General features: G+C 38.8%; 2 protein-coding genes across 3 annotated transcripts; one reads left to right on the top strand and one right to left on the bottom strand.

The window, feature by feature from the left end:
* Positions 1-210: 210 nt before the first annotated feature.
* Positions 211-3,854, top strand: LOC111609652 (ubiquitin carboxyl-terminal hydrolase 37-like). The gene is made up of 11 exons (XM_023339070.1): positions 211-252; positions 731-942; positions 1,076-1,207; positions 2,229-2,352; positions 2,454-2,605; positions 2,699-2,798; positions 2,882-2,958; positions 3,081-3,204; positions 3,308-3,368; positions 3,453-3,610; positions 3,759-3,854. Exons 5-11 carry the CDS (start codon positions 2,490-2,492, stop codon positions 3,771-3,773), a joined length of 651 nt encoding a protein of 216 aa, XP_023194838.1. The 5' UTR covers positions 211-252; positions 731-942; positions 1,076-1,207; positions 2,229-2,352; positions 2,454-2,489; the 3' UTR covers positions 3,774-3,854.
* Positions 3,855-5,629: 1,775 nt separating this feature from the next.
* On the bottom strand, positions 5,630-19,311 carry LOC111609651 (fibropellin-1-like). 2 transcript variants are annotated; one of them, XM_023339067.1, is made up of 22 exons: positions 19,177-19,311; positions 17,934-18,074; positions 17,357-17,423; positions 16,287-16,460; positions 15,746-15,871; positions 15,419-15,559; positions 15,118-15,243; positions 13,919-14,041; positions 13,596-13,718; positions 13,370-13,492; positions 11,508-11,630; positions 11,058-11,180; positions 10,025-10,150; positions 9,422-9,550; positions 9,220-9,312; positions 8,384-8,479; positions 8,103-8,198; positions 7,841-7,936; positions 7,177-7,278; positions 6,665-6,770; positions 6,093-6,209; positions 5,630-5,872 (listed from the first exon to the last, which is right to left on the bottom strand). In XM_023339067.1, the coding sequence occupies exons 2-22, from the start codon at positions 18,063-18,065 to the stop codon at positions 5,794-5,796; spliced, it is 2,421 nt and encodes an 806-aa protein (XP_023194835.1). In that variant the 5' UTR covers positions 18,066-18,074; positions 19,177-19,311; the 3' UTR covers positions 5,630-5,793. The 2 variants fall into 2 exon arrangements, with proteins under 2 accessions (XP_023194835.1, XP_023194836.1); XM_023339068.1 differs by having other exon boundaries at positions 16,287-16,457.
* Positions 19,312-20,616: the final 1,305 nt, after the last annotated feature.

Below are 20,616 nucleotides of genomic sequence, written 5' to 3'. Positions count from 1 at the left end.
TTTCTCCTGTTTCAATTAATTTAAAGGAAACTTGAAAAAAAATGCTCAATTGATGTTGAGTTATTTTCAATCATCCTCAGATTGAACTGACAACTTTGCATCTTGGTCTCTGGACATACTCAGTTTTTTGTATATTTTCTTCACCAGAACAAAATCCACTAAGGAACTGGAAAGTAGTGAAGATGAGGATCTGGGTGGTTCTCCTGCAAATTACACAGAAAGAGACATCCACACTGCAATACCAAAACACCAGTGATGTCTAGTTTAACATAAATACTTCATTTGCAATTATATATACATATTTAGATATATATTATATACGGTATATATAATATTGCAATATATATTATATAAGTTATATATAATGTATAATATATATTATATATAAATGTTATATATAACATATTGTCTAACATTCTAATTCTAATAGTCTAATGTTTAAATTTATATCTTTTTTTTAATGTGAAGAGACAAAATCAGGGAAGTACCAAAACGTGACTTTAGGAGAAAGACACATCCTTCTAGGGTATCAAGAGAAACTGAGAATGACACAAAGGTGAATGTGCCACCTGGTTTTATTGAGGAACATTCGTTTTATATTAGAATATACTTAGCAAAGCCAATTGTTAATTGCACTTATTGAAGATGGCGTGACTAACACAGGAAACATTACAGCTTGTTCAGTTTTTACTGCATATAACTATTTTATTGTTTTTCTCCATCAATAAAGAGAGTCTCTTCAATTGAGAGCGTAGAAGTGAAATGGCCTGGGCCTTCCCCTCCATCCGTCACAGATGTCTCAGTTACTGAGGTTAATGAAATTCAGCCACAAGTCTCACCTGAGTTCAACACTTTTATCCCTGACTCCAAGAGCTACAACAACCTGAATCTATATTTAGGGATCAGAGAAACTGTACCAAATGAGGATTTAGACTGCCTTGGGTAGGCATAAGCACAAGTATCAAAAAATATGATGAAAGTTTACTAAAAGCTCTCCTCTAACACTACCGTTCTATATGCTGAAAATGAACTCCGTGGCCTTACTCTGCTTCTTTGTCTTGTTTTGTGTTTTAAGGTTACCCAACTTGGGACTGACTTGCTACATTAACTCTATCCTGCAAAGCCTTCTCACCCTGACATGCTTCGTTCAAGAGCTGCACAACCAGCTACCTGTGTGGAGTTCTGACCCCCAAGCCGAGCTCTTCAGGTCCAGAAAATTACAGACGCTAACAGATTACAAATGTCTAAAATGTCGAGAACTGTGCAGATTTATGTACATACACTTCCAATAATATTCATACCCCTTAACATTTCTGACAATTTGTCACGTTACAAATATCACGTTCAGTGTATTGTATGTTTTTGTTGTGCTGAGCCAACACAAGTACATAATTGAGAATTTGAGGGAAATATATACATTGTTCGCACTCAACCCTAAATGAAATCCACAGCAACTAGCTGCCTTTGAAGGTCACCTAATTAGTAATAATCCACCAGTGTGTAAATCGTCTTTGTAAATTCAACTCTATTTTGAAGGCTTCCAAGAACTGGAGACAGGCAGCCTTAGAAGGCCCCATTAAAAGTTTGTCCCAAGCCCACTGCACTCTGGTCAGAAATTAATTATTATTAAACGTTTTAACCAGCAATTTCACCAGTGTGGTGAAATCTAATGCAGCACATCATCCGAAATAACCCCAGACACAAACATGGTGGCAGCAGCATCTTTCTATGGGGATATTTTTCTTAAGAAGGGACAAGGATGTCGCTCATTGATGGAAATAAACAACTAACTGAGTCTGAGCTATGTTGCACAAAGAATGGACAAAGACATAAGACTTGAGATGTGTCAAGCTGATGGAGAAATACCCCAAAAGAATTGCAGCTCTAATTTTACCAAAATTGTTCCACAAAGTACTAAGCCATGGTGCTCAATATAACTGCATGACATACTCTTACAAATTTTTATTTGAGAAAAATTTAAAAAACATATTTGATTCTCCTTCTATTTTACAATTATTCAATGCTTTGCACTAAAACTCATAGAAGGTTGCTTTATAATACAACAAAGCTGTGAAGAATTTCAAAGGGGGATGGATACTTAGACACTGATATAAGTTGAATTGAAACTGGTTATTAATTACTGTGACAATAAGATGTTCAGTGGGGTAAGGGATGGTGTATTTATTTTAAATCAATTTTAAAAAACTCTTTACATCTATTCTCACCAGAGCAATTCTGGATACTGAAGTCTCCTGCTTCTCCAACATCAAAGAGGAGAAAAAAGCGGTTCTGTACTTCTTTAAAAAGACCGTCGCTGGGTTTAATTCAAATTTTGATGATGACGGACAGAAAGTTAGTGTAATACTGATTCATAATAGCCGGCAGAGTGTCAATCTTTTAATGCTTTGGTTCAGAAGACATGGTTTGAACCATTTCTTTGGGTTTCCGAGTAGGATGCCTCCGAGTTCCTCATCTGTGTTCTGGACATAATGAGGTCCCTGTCACAAGAAATGCATCTGAGAGCGGCAAACTTGGGCTTGACCTACAAATGCCCTGTCGCTGAACACATTGCACTGCAGATGATGAGCACCAGAACCTGCATGGGGTATGAATGCACTCCAGTTGCACTTTTGACTTGTAACGTCTCAAAGATGTAAAATAACTACGGTTGTTTTTTTAAGTCCATTGTCTGTTTCAGATGCGGTGATCAGACTCACACAGTGGAAGATTTTGTCAGCCTCAGTCTGGATCTGGTCCCACGAGGATCAGTGAACCAGTGTCTACAGGAGTACCTCAGGGCACGTGCACATATTGCATTTTATATGTCAAAATGTTGGCTAATTTATGAGCGATTTAAGTAAATTTCTATTTTCTTATGTAGGAGGACCATATAGAACACATATGCCATTGTGGAGCGAAGGACTCATCAGTGCAGAGCTCATTCCTTACTCTTCCAAAGTAGGTTACACAACCACGCTGCAATCAGTGCCAACCAGCTGTTCCAGGAGGAGCATTTTTTCTTTCTTTTCCATTTCAGTTTGAGATCTAATCATCTCTAATCTATTTCTTCATCCTCTCAGCGTGCTGATCCTGCACCTGAAGCGCTTTAAATTCACCAGGTCAAATGCAGTGAAGAAGATAAGAAAGCCCATCATTCTGTCGAGAGAACTTATGGTGAGAGAAGAATTCACAGCCACAAAACATGTAAGGAAATTTGAAATGCGGACGCACATTAAGGAACAGGTGGCAGAAATTATGTATCGATGCATGACCTTGAAGTTTATTTAAGCACTTTGATGTTTTGTAGACAGCGACTTATTATTTTTTGGTGAGCATCGTCAGCCACATAGGGTCCAAAGCTGACAGCGGTAAGTGTTTATCTGAGGCTTTGTTCTTCTGCCACATTTGCAGGTTTTTCTCTCGAGGCTGAAAAGTTTGCCCTTTTCTTTCAGGCCATTACATCTGCGACGGCATTCACAGGAGGCAGAATATGGACATTATAGACGACTCTTGGCTGATGTACGATGACGAGCATGTCAGCCAGACAACAGGAGAAGAGGTCTGCTGGTGGCGGGAGCGAACCGCTTTCCTGCTCTTCTATGAAAAGCTAGTAAGAAACTGATTCCTTAAGTACTGTTTATCAGCTACAGTTTCCTGCCATCATCTCATTATTAACTAGCAGTATTTATAGATGCTTATGCAGATGTGCAATGTACTTAAAAGCAAGAAATATGAATGTATTTGTATTCTTTTTCCAGCCCCTGAAGAGATAAAAGGCCTGTGACCAGGGCTGCAATGGACCTGGCAGCAACTCCTGTATTCTTTGAATACTATTAAACTGCATCTTAAGTACCCACAATGTGCATTTTTTCCTTCTATTCTATTAATATAAAGCGAAAGTGGAGATACACACCACATAATGGATTCTCAGTGTTCAGCATCTAAGATCTCTGACTATCTTAAGTCACTCTGGGGTTTCACATGTCAATAAATAATACATAGGTTTAAAAGGTGCGACAATGAAGGCAATCTTGAATGGTGCTTTTTCAAAAAGAGGCATTTTTTTTTAAACATAGTTAGTTTATACAGGCCTGTAAATCACAATTTTACTGATTAAGGGAGAAAGGTTATCCTAACGAACCTGGCTCTATGCTTCCTACAAGCTTAATAGCTGGTTGTGAACCCCTTGATGGCAACAACTTATTATAATTAGACTTTTACATCACTGTAGGCCGCTCTTCATTGCAGAATTAGTTTAACTCAATGTTGTTAGAGTGGCCTTTGACTAGGCCACTCCAAAACCCTCATTTATTTTTTTCTTCTTTTGGAATCTGTTCAGATGAAGAACTGGTGGTGTGCTTTGAATCGCTCTCTTGCTTCATAGCCTATTAAGTAGACCAAGTCAATTATTAAAGCAGCCTCAGACTTTCACACTATCAACACTTTATTTGACTGTTGGAATGATGCTTGTTTACATTTCAAACATTGTCTCATGGCAGATTAAATGGGTTGCACAGCTGCTAAAAGTTCGAACTGTCTCAAGTCAACAGTCTACAGAGTATTTTCCCAAATATCGCAGGTATTTGAATGTTGCAGCTTTCAAGCTTTGCTCTGATGTGCTTTGTAACCTCTGTAATTAATACATGCATTTCTTTCAATCTGCACTCTAACTTACTGTGAAAACTGTCTGCAATCACAGACAATCCCAGGAGACGTCAGATTACGAGGATCAGGGGGTCATCATTCCTTTCAGATTAGTTGCTGATTGCTCTATCGCCATAATGATGAGAACTCAAGGTGACCATCATTGCTCCGTGTCAGAAAAGTGTCTGGACCTCAGGGAAAACCTGGCCAGGTGAAGTATTTCTTCTTTTCTTACCTCCTTGATGCAGCACTTCACCTTTTTCATGTCCACTAAGAGGAGAATGCAATGAACTAAAGCTGCAGTAATAACTCCAGCAACAAAGCGACATGATATAAAAATCACATAATAAAAAAGATGCAATGCTCTGCTTTGGAGTTTTTTTTAAAACTATAAGCATACAGAGCTGACGCCGTCTCATCTGCCAATAATTCCTCCCACCAGCTGAGTGTCAGTTTTTCCCCACATCCTGTGCAATCAAGCGACACTCTGTGCGGCAGCTTCTTGGTGGGAGACAGGAGAGCCTGCTACATTCAGGGGAGATTGGACCCTCACAGCCTGATAAGGAGGCTTGGGTTGGCACCACACAAAAGCTTGCGTAAATTCTTTGAGTTGCTCAGTAGCTGTGAATGAATTTTTGAGTTGATGTGTGAAGAAAAAAATAAAACCTTCCCACAGTTGCTAAGTAACCACTAACACCTAAGAGCAAATCCTTTATATGTCTATTTTAAAATCTGCAACTGAATATAAAGTATAAGTGAGCTTGGGTGATTTTATTTGAAGTTGACAATTGATTTCCACCTGCATACTGACAATTCGAATTTTCTAAAAAATATTTACAAATTTACTGCCATTTGAAAGCAAATCATTAAAAATGATGAATTGATAGACCATTTCAAATTTTAAGAAAGTCATGATTGGGTTTTTTTTAATGTAGATTTACAGATGTGTCTCTTAATCAACCAAAATGACATGAAAAGAGCAGCATTTCCATCAGACACGGCTCTTTTATTTCAACAGTGAAGCTAAACAGCGGCTCCCACAGTTGTTCCCAGTTCTGAGATTGTCTGAATTCAGTCCAGGTGGTTTTTCTTCCCCCAACATACTTTTTGCTGCAGATGTTATGCGTCTTTTACTGTATCCTGCACAGCTTATGTGTTCTTCTTCACAGGACACTGGAGTTTGTAGCCAACCCTGTAGGCCTGCAGGTACACACGAGCCTGGTTCATCCTGCAAACATAATCACAGGGCAGAAAAGGCCACAGCGCTGTGGATGCTTTCATTCTGATTTGAATCTAACATTGTTTAAAAATGTTTCCTTTCAACTCACACACACAGATTTGCTTTGTACTAAAAAAAAGAACTCTAAAAACACTTACATAACATGTTTATTTCTTTAAAAACATCTTATTTCCAGAATAATATAAAGCACACCTGAGTGGCAACTGACCTGTATTTAGTGCAAAGCTGAACTCCCAGGGGTCCACAGCGGTCAACGTAGCTCTCCCTGACAGCTTTCCTCACAGCACGGGCTGTGCTGACCACTGTGGTGACCACAGGACATGTCCTACGACACACAGATTATTTATTAGAGTATCTACTGCAAGCAGCAGAGCAATTATTCATCCTCACTTCATAAAGTCACCAAATCTTTGTCATTAAGCAGGACTATGTGGAGAAGCCAAAACTCACAACTTTAGAACTTATTATTTAGTACAGCAACAATCTACAATGTTTTATACAAAACATAAATGTATTTACTTGAAAATCACTTCTAACTTCTCAGATTTTTGATCTCTGACTTGATATGACAAAATATAAAAGTTTAAATGTTCACCACACTCATACTGTTGAATCCTGGTAAAAACAAACTAGTTAGTCAATATTTTATTCACAATGAGACTCGTATGTCATTATCAAATCTGAGTACTTGATGCTGACTAGCCAGAAAAACAGGAACTTGAAGGAAAGCTGATGTTAGATTTTCTACGCATGTTAGATTATGTTCATTTTTACACTTACAGTCTCTCACAGCGCAGGCCTGCGGTGCCTTCTGGACAGGTACAGGTGTTGTGCGGGCTGCAGGTGGCTCCATGTTGACAAGGTGGGACACATCGTGTTGTTACAGCTACAGTGACATCCCACAGTATTACTAAGAGAAAACATCTGTTTTTCCTTTGTATCCATCAACAGTCTAGACCAAATTTAATAGGGTTGGACCAGTGTCTTCTTTTTATGGTGGGGACAAAGTAAATGAACGAAACAAACAAGACAGTGCAATATTTCATTTTTCAACACATTAAGTGAACCAAAGAGCCACTTGCAGCTTCAGCACTGCAGACCACAGATCAAGCAAATGTGATCCTATTTCAATATGGCTATAGCATAAAGTGATTTCTAATTCATTGTTAAATTAAAACTGTGAACGTTTAAAAATGAAATAGATCCAAGGAACCAATTAGATACAGTTGATTTAGTATTCTCCTCATAACTTTGGCCGCCCATGCATATGGATTTGAAAGTTATTGGCAAACCTGTTTCACAGAGACCGCCAGTGAATCCTTTGGCACAGCGGCATCGGTTAAGGCCCACACACACTCCTCCGTTCCTGCAAGGCTTTTGACACTGGATTGACTCTGATGGAGACAGAAAACAGAGGACTACAGACGTCTAGACTAATTCAGTTCAACATGGCTCATCTCTGTACCTGTCAGTGAGACTCAGTGACCAGAAAAAGACATTGAACAAATAGCGGAGCAATTCCAAGTGGCCCGTAAACTCGTGTGTGTTTTCTCTGAGGTAACACGACCTCAGGAGATGAAGAACTGCATTCTGACTTTATTATTATTATTTTTTTAAGAAGCAATGCAACAGTTCTCTTGCTTGATTATAGCCTGAATCCCTATTATAAATCAGCAGCAGGTTTAATTAACTTTTAATTAATTTAACTAATTATAGCAAAAACTTTGGTGCTCCATCATTATGATACAGACTCTACATCCTAAAAAAATTATTATTCTTTTTCCTTCTTTTTTTTCTTTTGCAAACGTGTGGGGGGGTGTTGGCGTGTGTGTGTGTGCATAAAATACTTGGTTTAGCATTTGCAATGGTATTGTTGATTTAAAGAGCTTACTAAATTAAAATAGACACACAAGCTATAATGAACTTAATAGAGATTGAACATTTTCATTGTTTTACCAATCTGGCATCGAGCTCCTTGCCATCCAGCAACACACGTGCATTTGTTAACATCCACACATCTTCCCCCATTCTGACAGGCTGGAGTGCACAGTGCTGCGAAACACACAAAGAAACCTCTTACAAAGACAATACTGCTTACATCTGGTTCAGTCTGCCGTCTTTAAATGAACTGTTTTCATGTTTCTACTTTATGTTTTTGTAGTTGCTAAAGTAGTAAAAAAAAAACGTCACTCAGATGTTTTGTTGTGATTTCACTCACGCAACAGGCACTGGGGGCCCGTGTAATCAGAGGAGCACTGGCAGGTACCAGGGCCTACACAGCGGCCGCCGTTTGCACACGGCAGCTCACACACAGCTAAGCATGGAGAGATAAAAAAAAATTAAACCTAAACAGTTACAGATATAGTACACAAAACTGGAACAATGCAAATCAAAACAACTCATTTCCAAGCATGTGTTATCTACTACGCAAAGTTACAGAGAATAGGTCGACTCTCACAAGCTGATTCATGCTCCTACTGATGAAATAAGACATAGTACCTGTGTGGCAGCCTTCTCCTGTCCACCCAGAAGGACACAAACACATGTTCCAGCGCATGCAGGTTCCTCCATGGGCACAGGGTGGAGAGCAAATGGCTGAAACAAACAACCAACAAGGATTTATTACGCCCCTAATTTATACTTTCACAGTTTTTAACACAGTTTTGGGTTAGATGATTACTTTACACCTTTAACTGCCAAGGGTAGGAATAGTTTTGGGATGAGCTGAACCTTACCATGGGTTATAAAAACATATTTTTCACAGCATATGGCTATTTTGCTGACTTAAGTGTCTTTTCCAGATAAATTTAACCAGAAAGTCTGTGAACGTTCAACAAAGTCAGCAGAAACATCTTGGTCAATTTAAAGGATCACATCAAACCTAAATGTGCCAGGGAGCGTGAATAATTTTGAGTCTACTTGTGCTTAAACCAGTGATTATTAGTTTATTGCTTTTGATAATTGTTTTTATGAATTTCCCAGTTAAATGATCAGAAATAGGATCAAAATCCCTTTTAATCTGACTGTATAAAGAAATTTATTGATTGTTGCTCTTGTCCCTCTTCAGGCAAGTTGACTTTTAAAATCTAATGAAACTCTAATTAAACCAAAATAACGTGAAGCAATTTAAAGGTTAATTTGAATCAAGGAATCGCCTTTTCTTACAGATATTGAAAAGCCTTTTAGCTCACCAACTGTCAAAGCAGGTATGAAATGGCAGCTTGTTTAGTATATATCTGGGTACAAAACAAAAAAAGCTGCAAAATCATGAAATAGCGAAGAGGCAAAATGACCAGCATCCCTCTATGTATAATCATTTACATTAAGGTTTGTACCTGAGCACCCCACACCAGGGTAGCCTGGAGGACAGTCGCAGCTGTTTGGCCCCACACACACTCCGTAGTTCTGACATGGTGGGTCACACACAGCTGGAGCAGATAAGACCCGCATTAACTCAGGTTGGGTATAAAAGAGGTGCTATCACCAAACATATTAATGAGATTTTTTCTCGTCGGTGTGCGAGGGTGTTTGACTCACGTCGACACCTGGTGGGGTCATCAGCTCGGACATCGTACCCCTCCTTGCAGGTGCAGTTAAACCCGCCGGGGTGGTTCACACAGAGCTGCTCACAGCCTCCGTTTGTAAAGTCTCCGCACTCGTTCGCGTCTCATTGGGAAGGACAGATGGGGAGACAGTTTAAAAGCCTGCAAATTGAATTCTGGAAAACACTTTTGAGATAAAGCGAGAAAACAAATTTGGATGGAAACATAGTGCATAAAACTTGGCAACAGCAGAACTTATTAAGATTTGATAGTATTAACTTTGAGCACTTCCCTTCTCCCAGCTGTTGTAATTTGATTTAGAGAGCACCTTCATACTGGCAAGTGCAAAAAGAATGAGTGTTTGATACCGGTCTGTGAAACCAGTCCAACTTTTATTATGCTTTTAGCTGAAAGCTGACAGCAGTAAATGTTTAAAAGAGATTGCAATTGGAGGAAGCTTTCAACAGATGGTGAAATTTGAGGAAATTCAGGATTGTAGTGGCGTGATTAAAATCAAATCAACTAACAGAGTTTCTTGCATAAATATGGTTTAATAGAATATCCTAAAACCTTTACAAAAGCAAAGTTGAAGTCTCACCAATGCAGCTCTTGAGGTCGTCTCCCAGCTTCCAACCTGCGCGACAGCTACACTGGATGTCGCCCTCAGCTCTCAGGGAACATACATGGTTGCAACCTCCATTTCTTAGCAGACAAGAGGTAGCATCTATTCATGTCAAGAAGAACAGGAGCTTTAAATACCCTAGTGCCTTATGGCCCACAGAAAAATGTATTTAAGACAAGATATCAGTTTAAACCTGGTTCAGTAATGGAGCATTACAAAGTAGTTTTACCCACGAGTCCAGAGATATTTACTTTTCAAGGACAAAGGTAGCATGAGGGACAGGAAGAGGCTTTATGGATAACACTGAATCAGTTTTCTCTGTAGGCATATCCTATCTCAATTCATTAGGAGATACTGTAGGTCAGTATCATATATATAGGGTCAGGGAATTTTCTGTTTCCTCAGAAATCCTCTTTGCTGCCCTCACAGTTGATATTTCTGCATTTTATTATTGCCATGTGGTATTAATAAATACTCTTGTAAATATTTTCTTTAATTTTAATTTCCAGCTCTTAAAAGATAGCCATGCATGCTGTTTAAAACAGTATTAATAAATAAATGTGGCGATACTGGGACATCTGATTGTAAGAATAATGGAATAAATAATATAATTTTTGCAGGTGCTTACCACCTTATCTTTTAATTGGCTCTTGCACTTCAATCCACAAAAACCTCACAGTATAAATATATGTACGTCTACAATGTTGAAGTGAAGTGGCAAAACAGTTCTTTTATAGAAAAGAAAAGTCCTAAGAGTGCTTTTAAATCTCTGGTAGGGGTGCTGGTCTGTTGGGTCTCTATTCCCTCATATACTTTAACACAATTGAGAATAAAAAAATGATTGAAAATTATATAACACGCACTTTAAGTCTAGGACGATGATAACTGCAAGAAAATCCCTAGGATGCGTAAATTTGATTTATGTAAGTCCTCCTTAACATCAGTAGACAACCTGGCAGGTCACTTCACACATTAACAACCAATGTTAGTCACATGTTAGGGAACCCACTAGTGCAAGTGAGGTTGTCAGTATCCAACAACAGAGGACGCGGGCAGTGGCAGGTGAATCCCCCAGGAGAGTTGGTACAGGCATGAGAGCATCCGCCATTCTGCAGTTTGCATTCGTCGACATCTCCGTGCAAACAGAGGGGAAAGTTGTCAACGTTATTAACCTTTAGGCATTCAAGCCTTGCTTCTGTACATCAGAATGATGGTTTATTTTTCTTTATCTACTAATCTTTTAAAATGTGTCCCCAGGACTCTCAGTTATGTCCAGGCATGCAAACATCCTGTCTGGCAAACACATAAAAAAAAACAAAAAACAGATTACATATTCATAGCAGTTTTTTCCCCCCTGTTGTGAATGCTGGTAAATTGCTGAAACTGAGCTGCTTTAAATGACTGAAAACGAGTGTGCAAACTGCTGCATTAAGTGAATGAGTGCCTGCAGGTTACTGACCTACACAGGTGCGGCCATCAATGTGCAGCTGGTAGCCCGGTTTACAGGAGCACCGGAAAGAGCCTATAGTGTTGACGCAAATGTGCTGACAGGTCCCATTTGGAGCTGAACACTCGTCCACATCTGGGAGGATCAGAGACATTTAGATAACTCCTTCGCCGCAAACATAACACAACATCCAAGAGCTCATTTAGACTTTAATTAGACAACAGATGTTTGAGATTTTACAAGTTTGGATGAAGTGATTGATGCATATTTAGGATTGATGCAAAAGGTCAGCGGAGGCTTGATTTCTCTGCTGCCTTGTGCTGACATGTAATTTGGGTGAAATCACAGTTTAATTCTTGCTGGAGAGGCAAATTGTATTCAATTAACTAGCAGTGTTGCTGGTGGACGGCCAAATTTGTGGGTATTTCAGTTTTATTTGCCAAATTCAGGTAAGCTTTTGTCTTTACAAACACATTACTGACTGCTGAAAGAGGCTGCCACAATTATTTGTTCTTCCTCAGCTTTTATAAACAGAGATCAGAATATGAATTTGAAGGTTTACTGTTAATATTCAGTGTTTACCTCCTTATCTTTCTTGTTTGATGGAAAGAGACACATCACTGCACTTTACAAGACATTATTCACTGGCTATTTATTTACTTACAGGCTGAAAATACCAAGTATGGGAAGTATGGGGTGTCAAGATTTGGAAGTCGCATAGCGGAAAACAACATGGCAAGTTAATTTGCTTTATTCAACAGTCTCTGCTGCATGAATGAAAAAGGTTGCAAAGGCGATGTGATTTTGGAGATCAGTTGTAGCAGTGAATCTTATACGTCAGGCTTGGGCAACACAACAAGAGGCCTGGTAATTCATTTTTAGTCAATCGTCTATAATGATTACTTCTTTGAATACAAACTTGAGGTAAGTGTTGGCTGTTTCTTTGCAACTTTTAACAGAAATTAGTTAAATTGTCATCTGAACAGAACAAAAATTGTGATTCCAAACCACTTTCAGAGGTTGGAGGTGCTTTGTTCTCCCCTTAGGATCTTCACTTGTGTTAAAAACATCAACATTAAAGGTCCATTTATAAAAGTACAAAAACATGTGGAAAAAACGTACTTGATGCCCAGAGTTTCAGCTTGACCAAGAAAGGGAAAAAATATTAATATATGTATTCTAACAAAATATTATTAGAATAGCAATTTGTTTTTCAAGATTTTTGGTACTAGTGGCCTTTCCTGACAGTTAACAGACAGGAAATGAGGAGAAAGAGCAGACTGGAAGAGGCCAAGGTCTCAAGGCTGTGAATCAAACCCGCGATGGTCGAGTTGAGGATTATCGTCCCTTTATGTGGGGTGACCGCCTTACCGTTACACTATGTGACGCCCATAGCACAGCACTGTTATAGCGTATGGCTATAGAAGAAAAAACATCCGAAAACCAAATTTCCACTTGTTCCTCCTGCACATGCCAGAAACATGAAAAAACTAGTTTCTGCAGGAAATAAAATCTCCGATCACCAGTTATCTTCTGAAATCTTTGGACATCTTCAAAATAATATTAGTCTAATTTAGTCTATCCAAATAATTTAGTCTGAAAAAACACATTATAAGTTAGGCTTGGACAACTTTCAAACACATTGAGGTGTCAGCAGATTTTTTTTATGTGGATGACTTGCCGCCTTTCTTTTTTTGACCACAGTTTTACGTTTCTTATGTGGAAGTACCTAGACTCATAATTGTTGGAGTTAGTGTGGACCTGGCAGTGTTTTTTTTTTTTTTATCTTCATTTGCTACTCAGGAAAATAAAAAGCAATTTATTTGTGTGTTTTTTTTCTTTTCTGATCAACATTTTTCTTTCAAAATAATTACCTGTGCAGTTATGTCCACCCTGGTCCAGCTGGTAGCCCGCAGCACACTGACAGCTGTACGTTCCTAATTCATTGGTGCAGTTGTGTTCACAGTACCCATTGTTAAGAAGGCACTCATCAACATCTGCAAATAAGGAGAAACTTGAAGGACTTCCATGCTCAACTGCGTTTAGCAAATTTTCAGCCATGTTTGTGGTAAAGCATGCAGATAAATAACTCTTACCCACCAAAGCAAGCATGCCCGTCTCCATTAAAGCCCTGGTAACACTGGCAGAAGTACGAACCGATGATGTTGCCACATTGAGCGTTGGAGTCACACCTGTGAATGCCTGATGCACACTCGTTCTCATCTAGGAGGAGATTTTTTTTTTTTTTTTGCAAAGCAGTATCTAAAGCTCAATCCATTTCTGTTCCATAGCCATTCTGCTGCCCGGGATAATTTTAATGGAAGGCATAACAGCAGGCATTAAAACCCGCGCACACAAGGAAGCTGACCCCGTCGTCGCGAAACAGAGTTTTCCACAGAGAGACGTCAGCACTAATTGCTTACCTTCGCAGTGTGTGCCGTTTCCCTGGTAACCGGGTCGACAAATACACTTGTAGCTCCCAAGCGTGTTCTCACACACACCCTGACCTTCGCACAACTCGGGACTCTCTATACACTCATCCACATCTGGGACAGGAGAAAAGTGACATACAATAGTTTTTTGTTGTTTTTTTTTCACAGCTGATGAGATTTCCTCTTAAATATTTTACAGCCAAGTTAAAAAAATGCATTATTTACACAAAGAAGTCACATTACAAATTGTGTTGAAACCCACTTTACCTCAATCAGGGCTGTGATTAGGCAGATTTAATAGTTGTAAATCTGTCACTAGAAAAAAGCTTCACTATGACAACATTGTCCAAGATGGTCTATTATTCTTGTTAATCTTGTTTGTGTGAACATTTCTGTATTTATTCTTCCTATGTATAATTATGTTATTTTTGCTGCTTTAGGCAAAGCTGCACAAACTTCATTTGAAAGTCATTTTAACTGTAATGCCCTTTTTCAGTAAATCAGAGGAAGTGGGTGGAAATCAACACCAGAAGGCGGTATTAAGGATTTCAACTTATAAAGCCAGAAAGCTTTACTGTGTTTATGTTGTGATACACAAATTGAAAGCAGTCATAACCTCCCATGGACTCTGTGCAGCCACTATGTTTTAAAGTCTGAAAGAAAAGGATCCTGCAGGTGGTGATGCTCTCTATGTGACTGACGCTCTTTTGGAAGACATCTAATAGGATTAGATTAAAAATCTATGAAATATACCAACTTCCTCTGTGCTAGAAGTGCTTTCAACTCTTAATCAGATAGGAAGCACCATGAAATAATCACAAGTTGTAGCTTGCGAGTCAGGCTGCTTTGGATATCTCTTTTTTTTTTATCGATACATGAACTCATTTAAGACCACTTTTTGAGTCTACTCAGACTATCTTTGTCCGATTTTATAATTTATAAAAAATTAAAAACACTATATGCAGAAAACAACAGCATATAAACGAACTGAACATTTCTTACTTTCATTATAGGCTGGATAAAAGCAGTAAAAGCAGGTAATAACAAAGTACTAAAGAGCAGGTTGGCAGCACAGCAGCGGCTTGAAGCTAAATACCCCTCACTTTCAGGAGAATTGTACCTGGATACTGAAAGCATCGACTCAGATCTAAATATGAGTCTGTTCCAGTGATACTTAATAAAAGACTTACCAACACAGGCAGAGGCCTCGGTTCTAAAGCCCCGCTGGCACCGGCACAGAAAGCTGCCGGGAGTGTTCACACATATGTTTCCCAGTTCACGGTGACACAGCTCCTCAAAGCTGCACTCATCTACATCTACACAGGACGAAAATCAACAGCTGTCCACGTTAGGGTGGAGGGCCACAATCAAGAGGGTTATTCAAGATTATTCAGTCATTCATGGCCACGCTATACAGGAATCTTTCACATTTTTTATTTATTGTTTTATTACGAAGGCAGTGTTTGTATCACATCCCAAAATGCACTTTACCTACACAGCCTTGTTCATTCAAAGCCCTTACATGTCCCACTGGGCACGAGCAGGTGAAGGAACCAGGGGTGTTTGTGCATTCAGCCCCTTCCTGACAGGCCTGCAAGCCCGTGACTGCAGCCAGAGCACATTCATCTATGTCTGTAAAAAATCCAAAGGAGATATTCTTTATAACCATGACACGCAAGCTCTATCTTTATTAAAATATACATAGCTCTCTCTTTGCTGCACACGCACACACACCCCCGCGCACGCCCACACACACACACACACACACACACACACACACACACACACACATGCACACATTTATGGAGGCAGACAAACCCTGGCACCCTCCAGAACCCATCAGGTAGCCACGGAGACAGGAACATGAGTATGAGCCAGGGCTATTAGTGCAGCTGGCATGGGGACCACATGGTCTGGGTCCTGCTCCATCACACTCATTAACATCTGGTGAATGGAGACAGATGAGAGGAAGATACACGATCAAATGTGACATGATGTGGAAGAGGTAAGAGCATAAATTTATTTTTAAAAAATAGAGTCTAACATAGTCAGGTGGAAGATTGATTCTTCTACTTCCTTAAAATAGCTCCACTTTTTCAGAATTTGTCATTTTTCTTTCCTGTAGCAGATTATAAGTTGATGATTTCCATAAATGTATTGTATTCATCTGTTCCAGGAAGGGATTCTCATTTTATAGAAAGCAGTCTTGAAAAATTCCTCCATTGTTCGCACAAACCTGCCTACCATTCTACACTTGAGGACAATTTCACAACATCCACAGAGACTTCCCTGGATTTCCAGAACCACAAACATCATCATAAATCATCGCTCCATGCTTGTAAGTCTGCCCATGTCTCACCTTTACATTCGGCTGCTCCGTGCAGAGCGAATCCTACAGGGCAAGTACAGTTGTCACCGCTCCGCACTGTCCCGGATGGACAGCCACAACCAGTGCTGCCCCCCTGCGTCACCTGGTTTCCTAGACACCGAGCAAGAGTGGGGCTCGGCCGAGACGTCGTAATCGTTGGAGCTGCTTATGTAGAAAGAAAGCAACACAGTCATTTGTAAAAGTATTTATAATCCTTGAACTTTTTCCACAATTTGTGGTGTTACAACTGCAATCTTTAATGTATTTTATCGGGATTCTATTTGACAGATCAGAAGCAAGTAGTACAGAACTGTGACACGGCAGTAAAAAAAAAAAAAAAAAACAGTAAATGTTTTTCAAAAATGCTGAGAAAGGGGTGTGTATTTGTACACCGCTACCTTTTACACTTATATCTCAATGAAATGTAGCCCAATTGAATTTAATTCATATTAAATGGTTAACTTATTGTTGCTCAGTTATATGTGGAAGGATGGAGTGAAATGTAGACCAATCCTGGATGAAAATCTGTTAGAGACTGCAAAAGACTTGAGACTGGAAGGAAGCTTCGCCTTCCACCGGGAGAACGATGCTAAACACACAGCCAGAGCTACAATGAAATAGTTTAGATCAAAGCTCCAGTGTTAGAAGTTCCAGTGTTATAATAGCCTAGTCAAAGTCCAGACCTGTAGTCAATCAAATATATGGAGAAACTTAAAAACTGATGTCCCTCCATCCAATCTGAATCACAATGATTTGTTTTGCAAAAAACACTTGGGAACATTTTTAATCTCTAGGTGTACCAAAGCTCTCTATCAGCTTTGTCCATATTTACCCAAAGAACCTTATCTTTGATTCCATCAAAACACAGTGGCAAAAAGTATTAAATATAAATGAATGTCATATTTCTCTTTTTTTATGACAAAACATATTGAGGGTTGCAGTTGTACACTAACTAAATTTGAAAAAGCTCAAGGTTTTAAATGTATTTTCGATTGTACTACAAAAACAAACAAAAAAAAAGAACTATAGCACAATCCACAGAACACATGTAGAAAACCTACATGTGGTTGCTGTATGACTCTCCATCACTTCTGTGATATTTCTGATTGCATTCTCAATTTCTGGACTCTGAAACACAAAAATGCAAAAACGTACAAGGTTTATTCAAAGCATTAAGCCTAAAAGAAATCCGTTTCACTGTGTAAGTCTTCTTTCTATTACATATACCAAGACGAATTGTTGACCAAGGTGATTGAAAAGCTGAAAACAGGAAGGACAAAAAAGTGAAATAAAAAAACAAATACAGATAAATTGCTAATTGCTGCTACCACTAGTTTGGAGGAACTGAGTGAGGACGGCGTAGAGGAGGAGCTTTATAGAAATAGGAGATGCTTGTATGAGCAAGCGTTTAGGCATCCCCCGAATGGCTGCCATTGGAGAATCATGGATTCCTCAAACATAAACAAAAAAAAATCAAGGCAACAGTACAAGTATGTTTTTGACAAGGGATTATGATATGAAGCTCAAAAAAGTCAAATTTACATAATGCTCCCTCCCATCCCTTCACTTTTTATAGATCAAGCAAACAAAACAAAAAAGCTCCACACATCTCAAACAGAAGATAAACCACTGACAGACCTGGCTCCTGTTGAGTTTGGCCTCAAGTTGTTTGAGGACTTCATTGTCATTTTCTTCATGGTTGCTCAGAATTCCAGTCACTAGCAAAATCAGCAGCAGCAACGCTGACACAAGGGTCCAGAGGTGGGTCATCGCCTGAAACTGCATCAGGAAATCAGCTAATTTTTAGAGCTGCAAATGACTTTCCAGTAAGTCAGACAACAGAGAAACAGTCTATTCAATGCATGTTTAGGAGGATTTAAGCAGCCTGTCATTACCCCCCACCTCTCCTTCTGAGGCTGCACAAAGCATAGGAAACCTATTAGTACCACATAGGCTTGAGCTGCAGCCACTTTAAAATTATTAGTCTGTTTTTTTCCCACCCCTGGTTGCCACTGAAGCCCATTAATCTCTGCTAAACTGAAAAACCTTTAGAAAAGTTACCAGTGTGGACAATTTAAATCAAATCTTCATGTGTAAGTGAATTGTCAACCTCACAGTTGAGACAGTTAGAAGTTATTTGATGAGACAATCAAGTGAATTGATTGAAACTTACGTATTCAGAAATATCAGAACTTGAACAAGGCACTTTATAAATTAGTCAAAGGAAAGGACAACAAATACAAACGTGTTCAAAGAACTAATAAAAGTAGAGAAAGAATATCTGCTGTAACAATGTGTCTGTTCTGGAATTAGAAAGCCAAGAAAAGAGAAATAAACCTGAAACTGTGCCTCACTTCTAATTATATTCAACTTCAAACTATCCAGTTTTGATACATGGATCACAATGTTTTGGCCACCTGTAGTTGGTTATTTTCACTATGGATATCGGGTTCTCAGTTCCCTGATGACACGTTTTTAAAAAGAAAGCATTGATTATATTATGTCACTGTTGACATTTTAAGGTCAAAATTATGAAACTTTTGATTTGAAGTTTGCAACTCTCCTACCACAACCAACATAATTACAGTAACATTTAATGTGGACACAAATACAATTAACAAATAGCTTCTATATGACTCTGGAGTTTTGTCAGAGGCGTGTTTGTTTACATAATTAGTCAAATTAAATGATATTTTTCTTCACTTTTGAAAAAATGCAAAGCTCTTCAACTTATATTTTGAGTTGAAACTGTGCGTTACATTTTACGGTCTAAGTGAAAAGTTACGCCACAAAACAGCATAAACATGTCATGTTAACTGGGAATAAACGAGTTCTGTGGAGTGTTGATGCGATGCGAGGCAGAGCTCTTCAACCAACTCACCGTTGTACCCGGATTATGTGTTTCCCAAAGACGCCGAAAAATGCGCGATCCGTAGCCTACTTCGATCTCTTCAGATGAGGGATCCTGCAGCTGCACGCCAGGCTTCTCTCTCTATGTCAGAATCATAAAAAGAGGGGGGAGGCGATGCAATCCAGCAGTGACTCCACATCCTGTGTCGGAGCTCCGCACTTCCCATTCCACTAATCCCCAAACACCACAAACCACGAGCCGGAAACAAGAAGAGGCCTCTACAATAAGCACACAATTTTGTTCCCGAGGCAGATTTATGTTAGGAAATATGACAGCAATCTCTCAAAGTATAATACAATAACGTGTTTTAATGTCATTTAACTGGAAATAGCTCCAAGCATTAGAAACGACCAGTGGTCAGAATCAAGTCAGGACATTACTTTCAGAGATTTTACATCTGGTCAAATATTCACCCGTCACCAAAAATATAGACAAATGTCTATATTTTAAATATTTACAGAAAATAAACACATTTTTAAGCAAGCATGTTAAAACTTTCTCAATAATTTGTGTCCTAAAGAGCTTAAAAATGTTTTTTTTTTTCTGTCAAAATTCCCTGAATGTCTTTCCTTTTATTATTTGCATGTGAGGCATTCACTCTTCCCTACACAGGGAGCTCTAAACTTGTTGAAAACATACGATTAAGTCTTTTTGTGTTTGAAAAAACAACAGCTTGTAAAATGGACAAAGGTCATGGTCAGAAATATAAGTAGCGGTTCTCTAGAAGACAGCCACTTTTGCAGAGAAATTCAAACTAAAAGTTGAATAGCTGAGGTTTCATTTCCTGCTCCATCTTCAATTTAGCACTTCTGGTCATAAAGTATCTCTCTTAGTTCATTTCTTCCTTATATTTCAATTTCCTGCTGTCAAGAAATAGTTGGACTTTCTCGTTCTCACTTTTTATGATCAGTCTTTGTCTGTGTTCAGAACCTCTTGCATTTTGTTGTTCCTACTGTATGTGTATGTTTTTTTCCCCCCGATACTTATGCATGCATAACATGCCAGTTGGGTGCATTGTTTGATCTGTACTTAACTGTACATTATTATATTCAACAATATTTAAATTAGTTACACATCGTGCTATGAGAGTCTGCTCAGTTATATTTTCAGGTTAGGAGTTGACATGGATTCACTAGCATGAGGTAACTCAATTAACTCATGCTAATTCGGGCCTAAGCTACAGTGACAAGAGAATCTTTTAAATCTAAGGCACTAAATTGACTGTTTAACACAGAGGTGGTGGCATTATTCTGAGGGCAACATCTGACAGCCAGTGCTATAGATGTATTGAACACAATCTGTTAAATTTCTGAAGTGAAAATGTCAACTATCCAGCCTGAGCTATATCTTAAGTTTGGTGATGACGTCTAAAGGAGTGTGGCTTCTTTCCAGTATGTTACGTCTGTCCAA

This window comes from Xiphophorus maculatus, chromosome 9, assembly GCF_002775205.1.
Source record: "Xiphophorus maculatus strain JP 163 A chromosome 9, X_maculatus-5.0-male, whole genome shotgun sequence".
In the NCBI taxonomy this organism is placed as follows: Eukaryota; Metazoa; Chordata; class Actinopteri; order Cyprinodontiformes; family Poeciliidae; genus Xiphophorus; species Xiphophorus maculatus.
Note: the sequence above shows the minus strand (reverse complement) of the source record. Positions and strands in the feature narration are given on the sequence as shown.

Bases quoted from the DNA above. Each gene is read 5' to 3' on its own strand.
- LOC111609651 (XM_023339067.1), bottom strand. From the start codon at position 18,065: ATGACCCACCTCTGGACCCTTGTGTCAGCGTTGCTGCTGCTGATTTTG. The intron at 15,244-15,418 runs GTAAAGTGCATT...CGTCCTGTGTAG, and splicing joins GAATGAACAAGGCTGTGTAG to ATGTAGATGAGTGCAGCTTT. The intron at 7,279-7,840 runs GTAAAACAATGA...TGTCTCCATCAG, and splicing joins AGGAGCTCGATGCCAGATTG to AGTCAATCCAGTGTCAAAAG.
- LOC111609652 (XM_023339070.1), top strand. From the start codon at position 2,490: ATGAGGTCCCTGTCACAAGAAATGCATCTGAGAGCGGCAAACTTGGGC. The intron at 2,959-3,080 runs GTAGGTTACACA...TCATCCTCTCAG, and splicing joins TCATTCCTTACTCTTCCAAA to CGTGCTGATCCTGCACCTGA. The intron at 3,205-3,307 runs GTAAGGAAATTT...GATGTTTTGTAG, and splicing joins AATTCACAGCCACAAAACAT to ACAGCGACTTATTATTTTTT.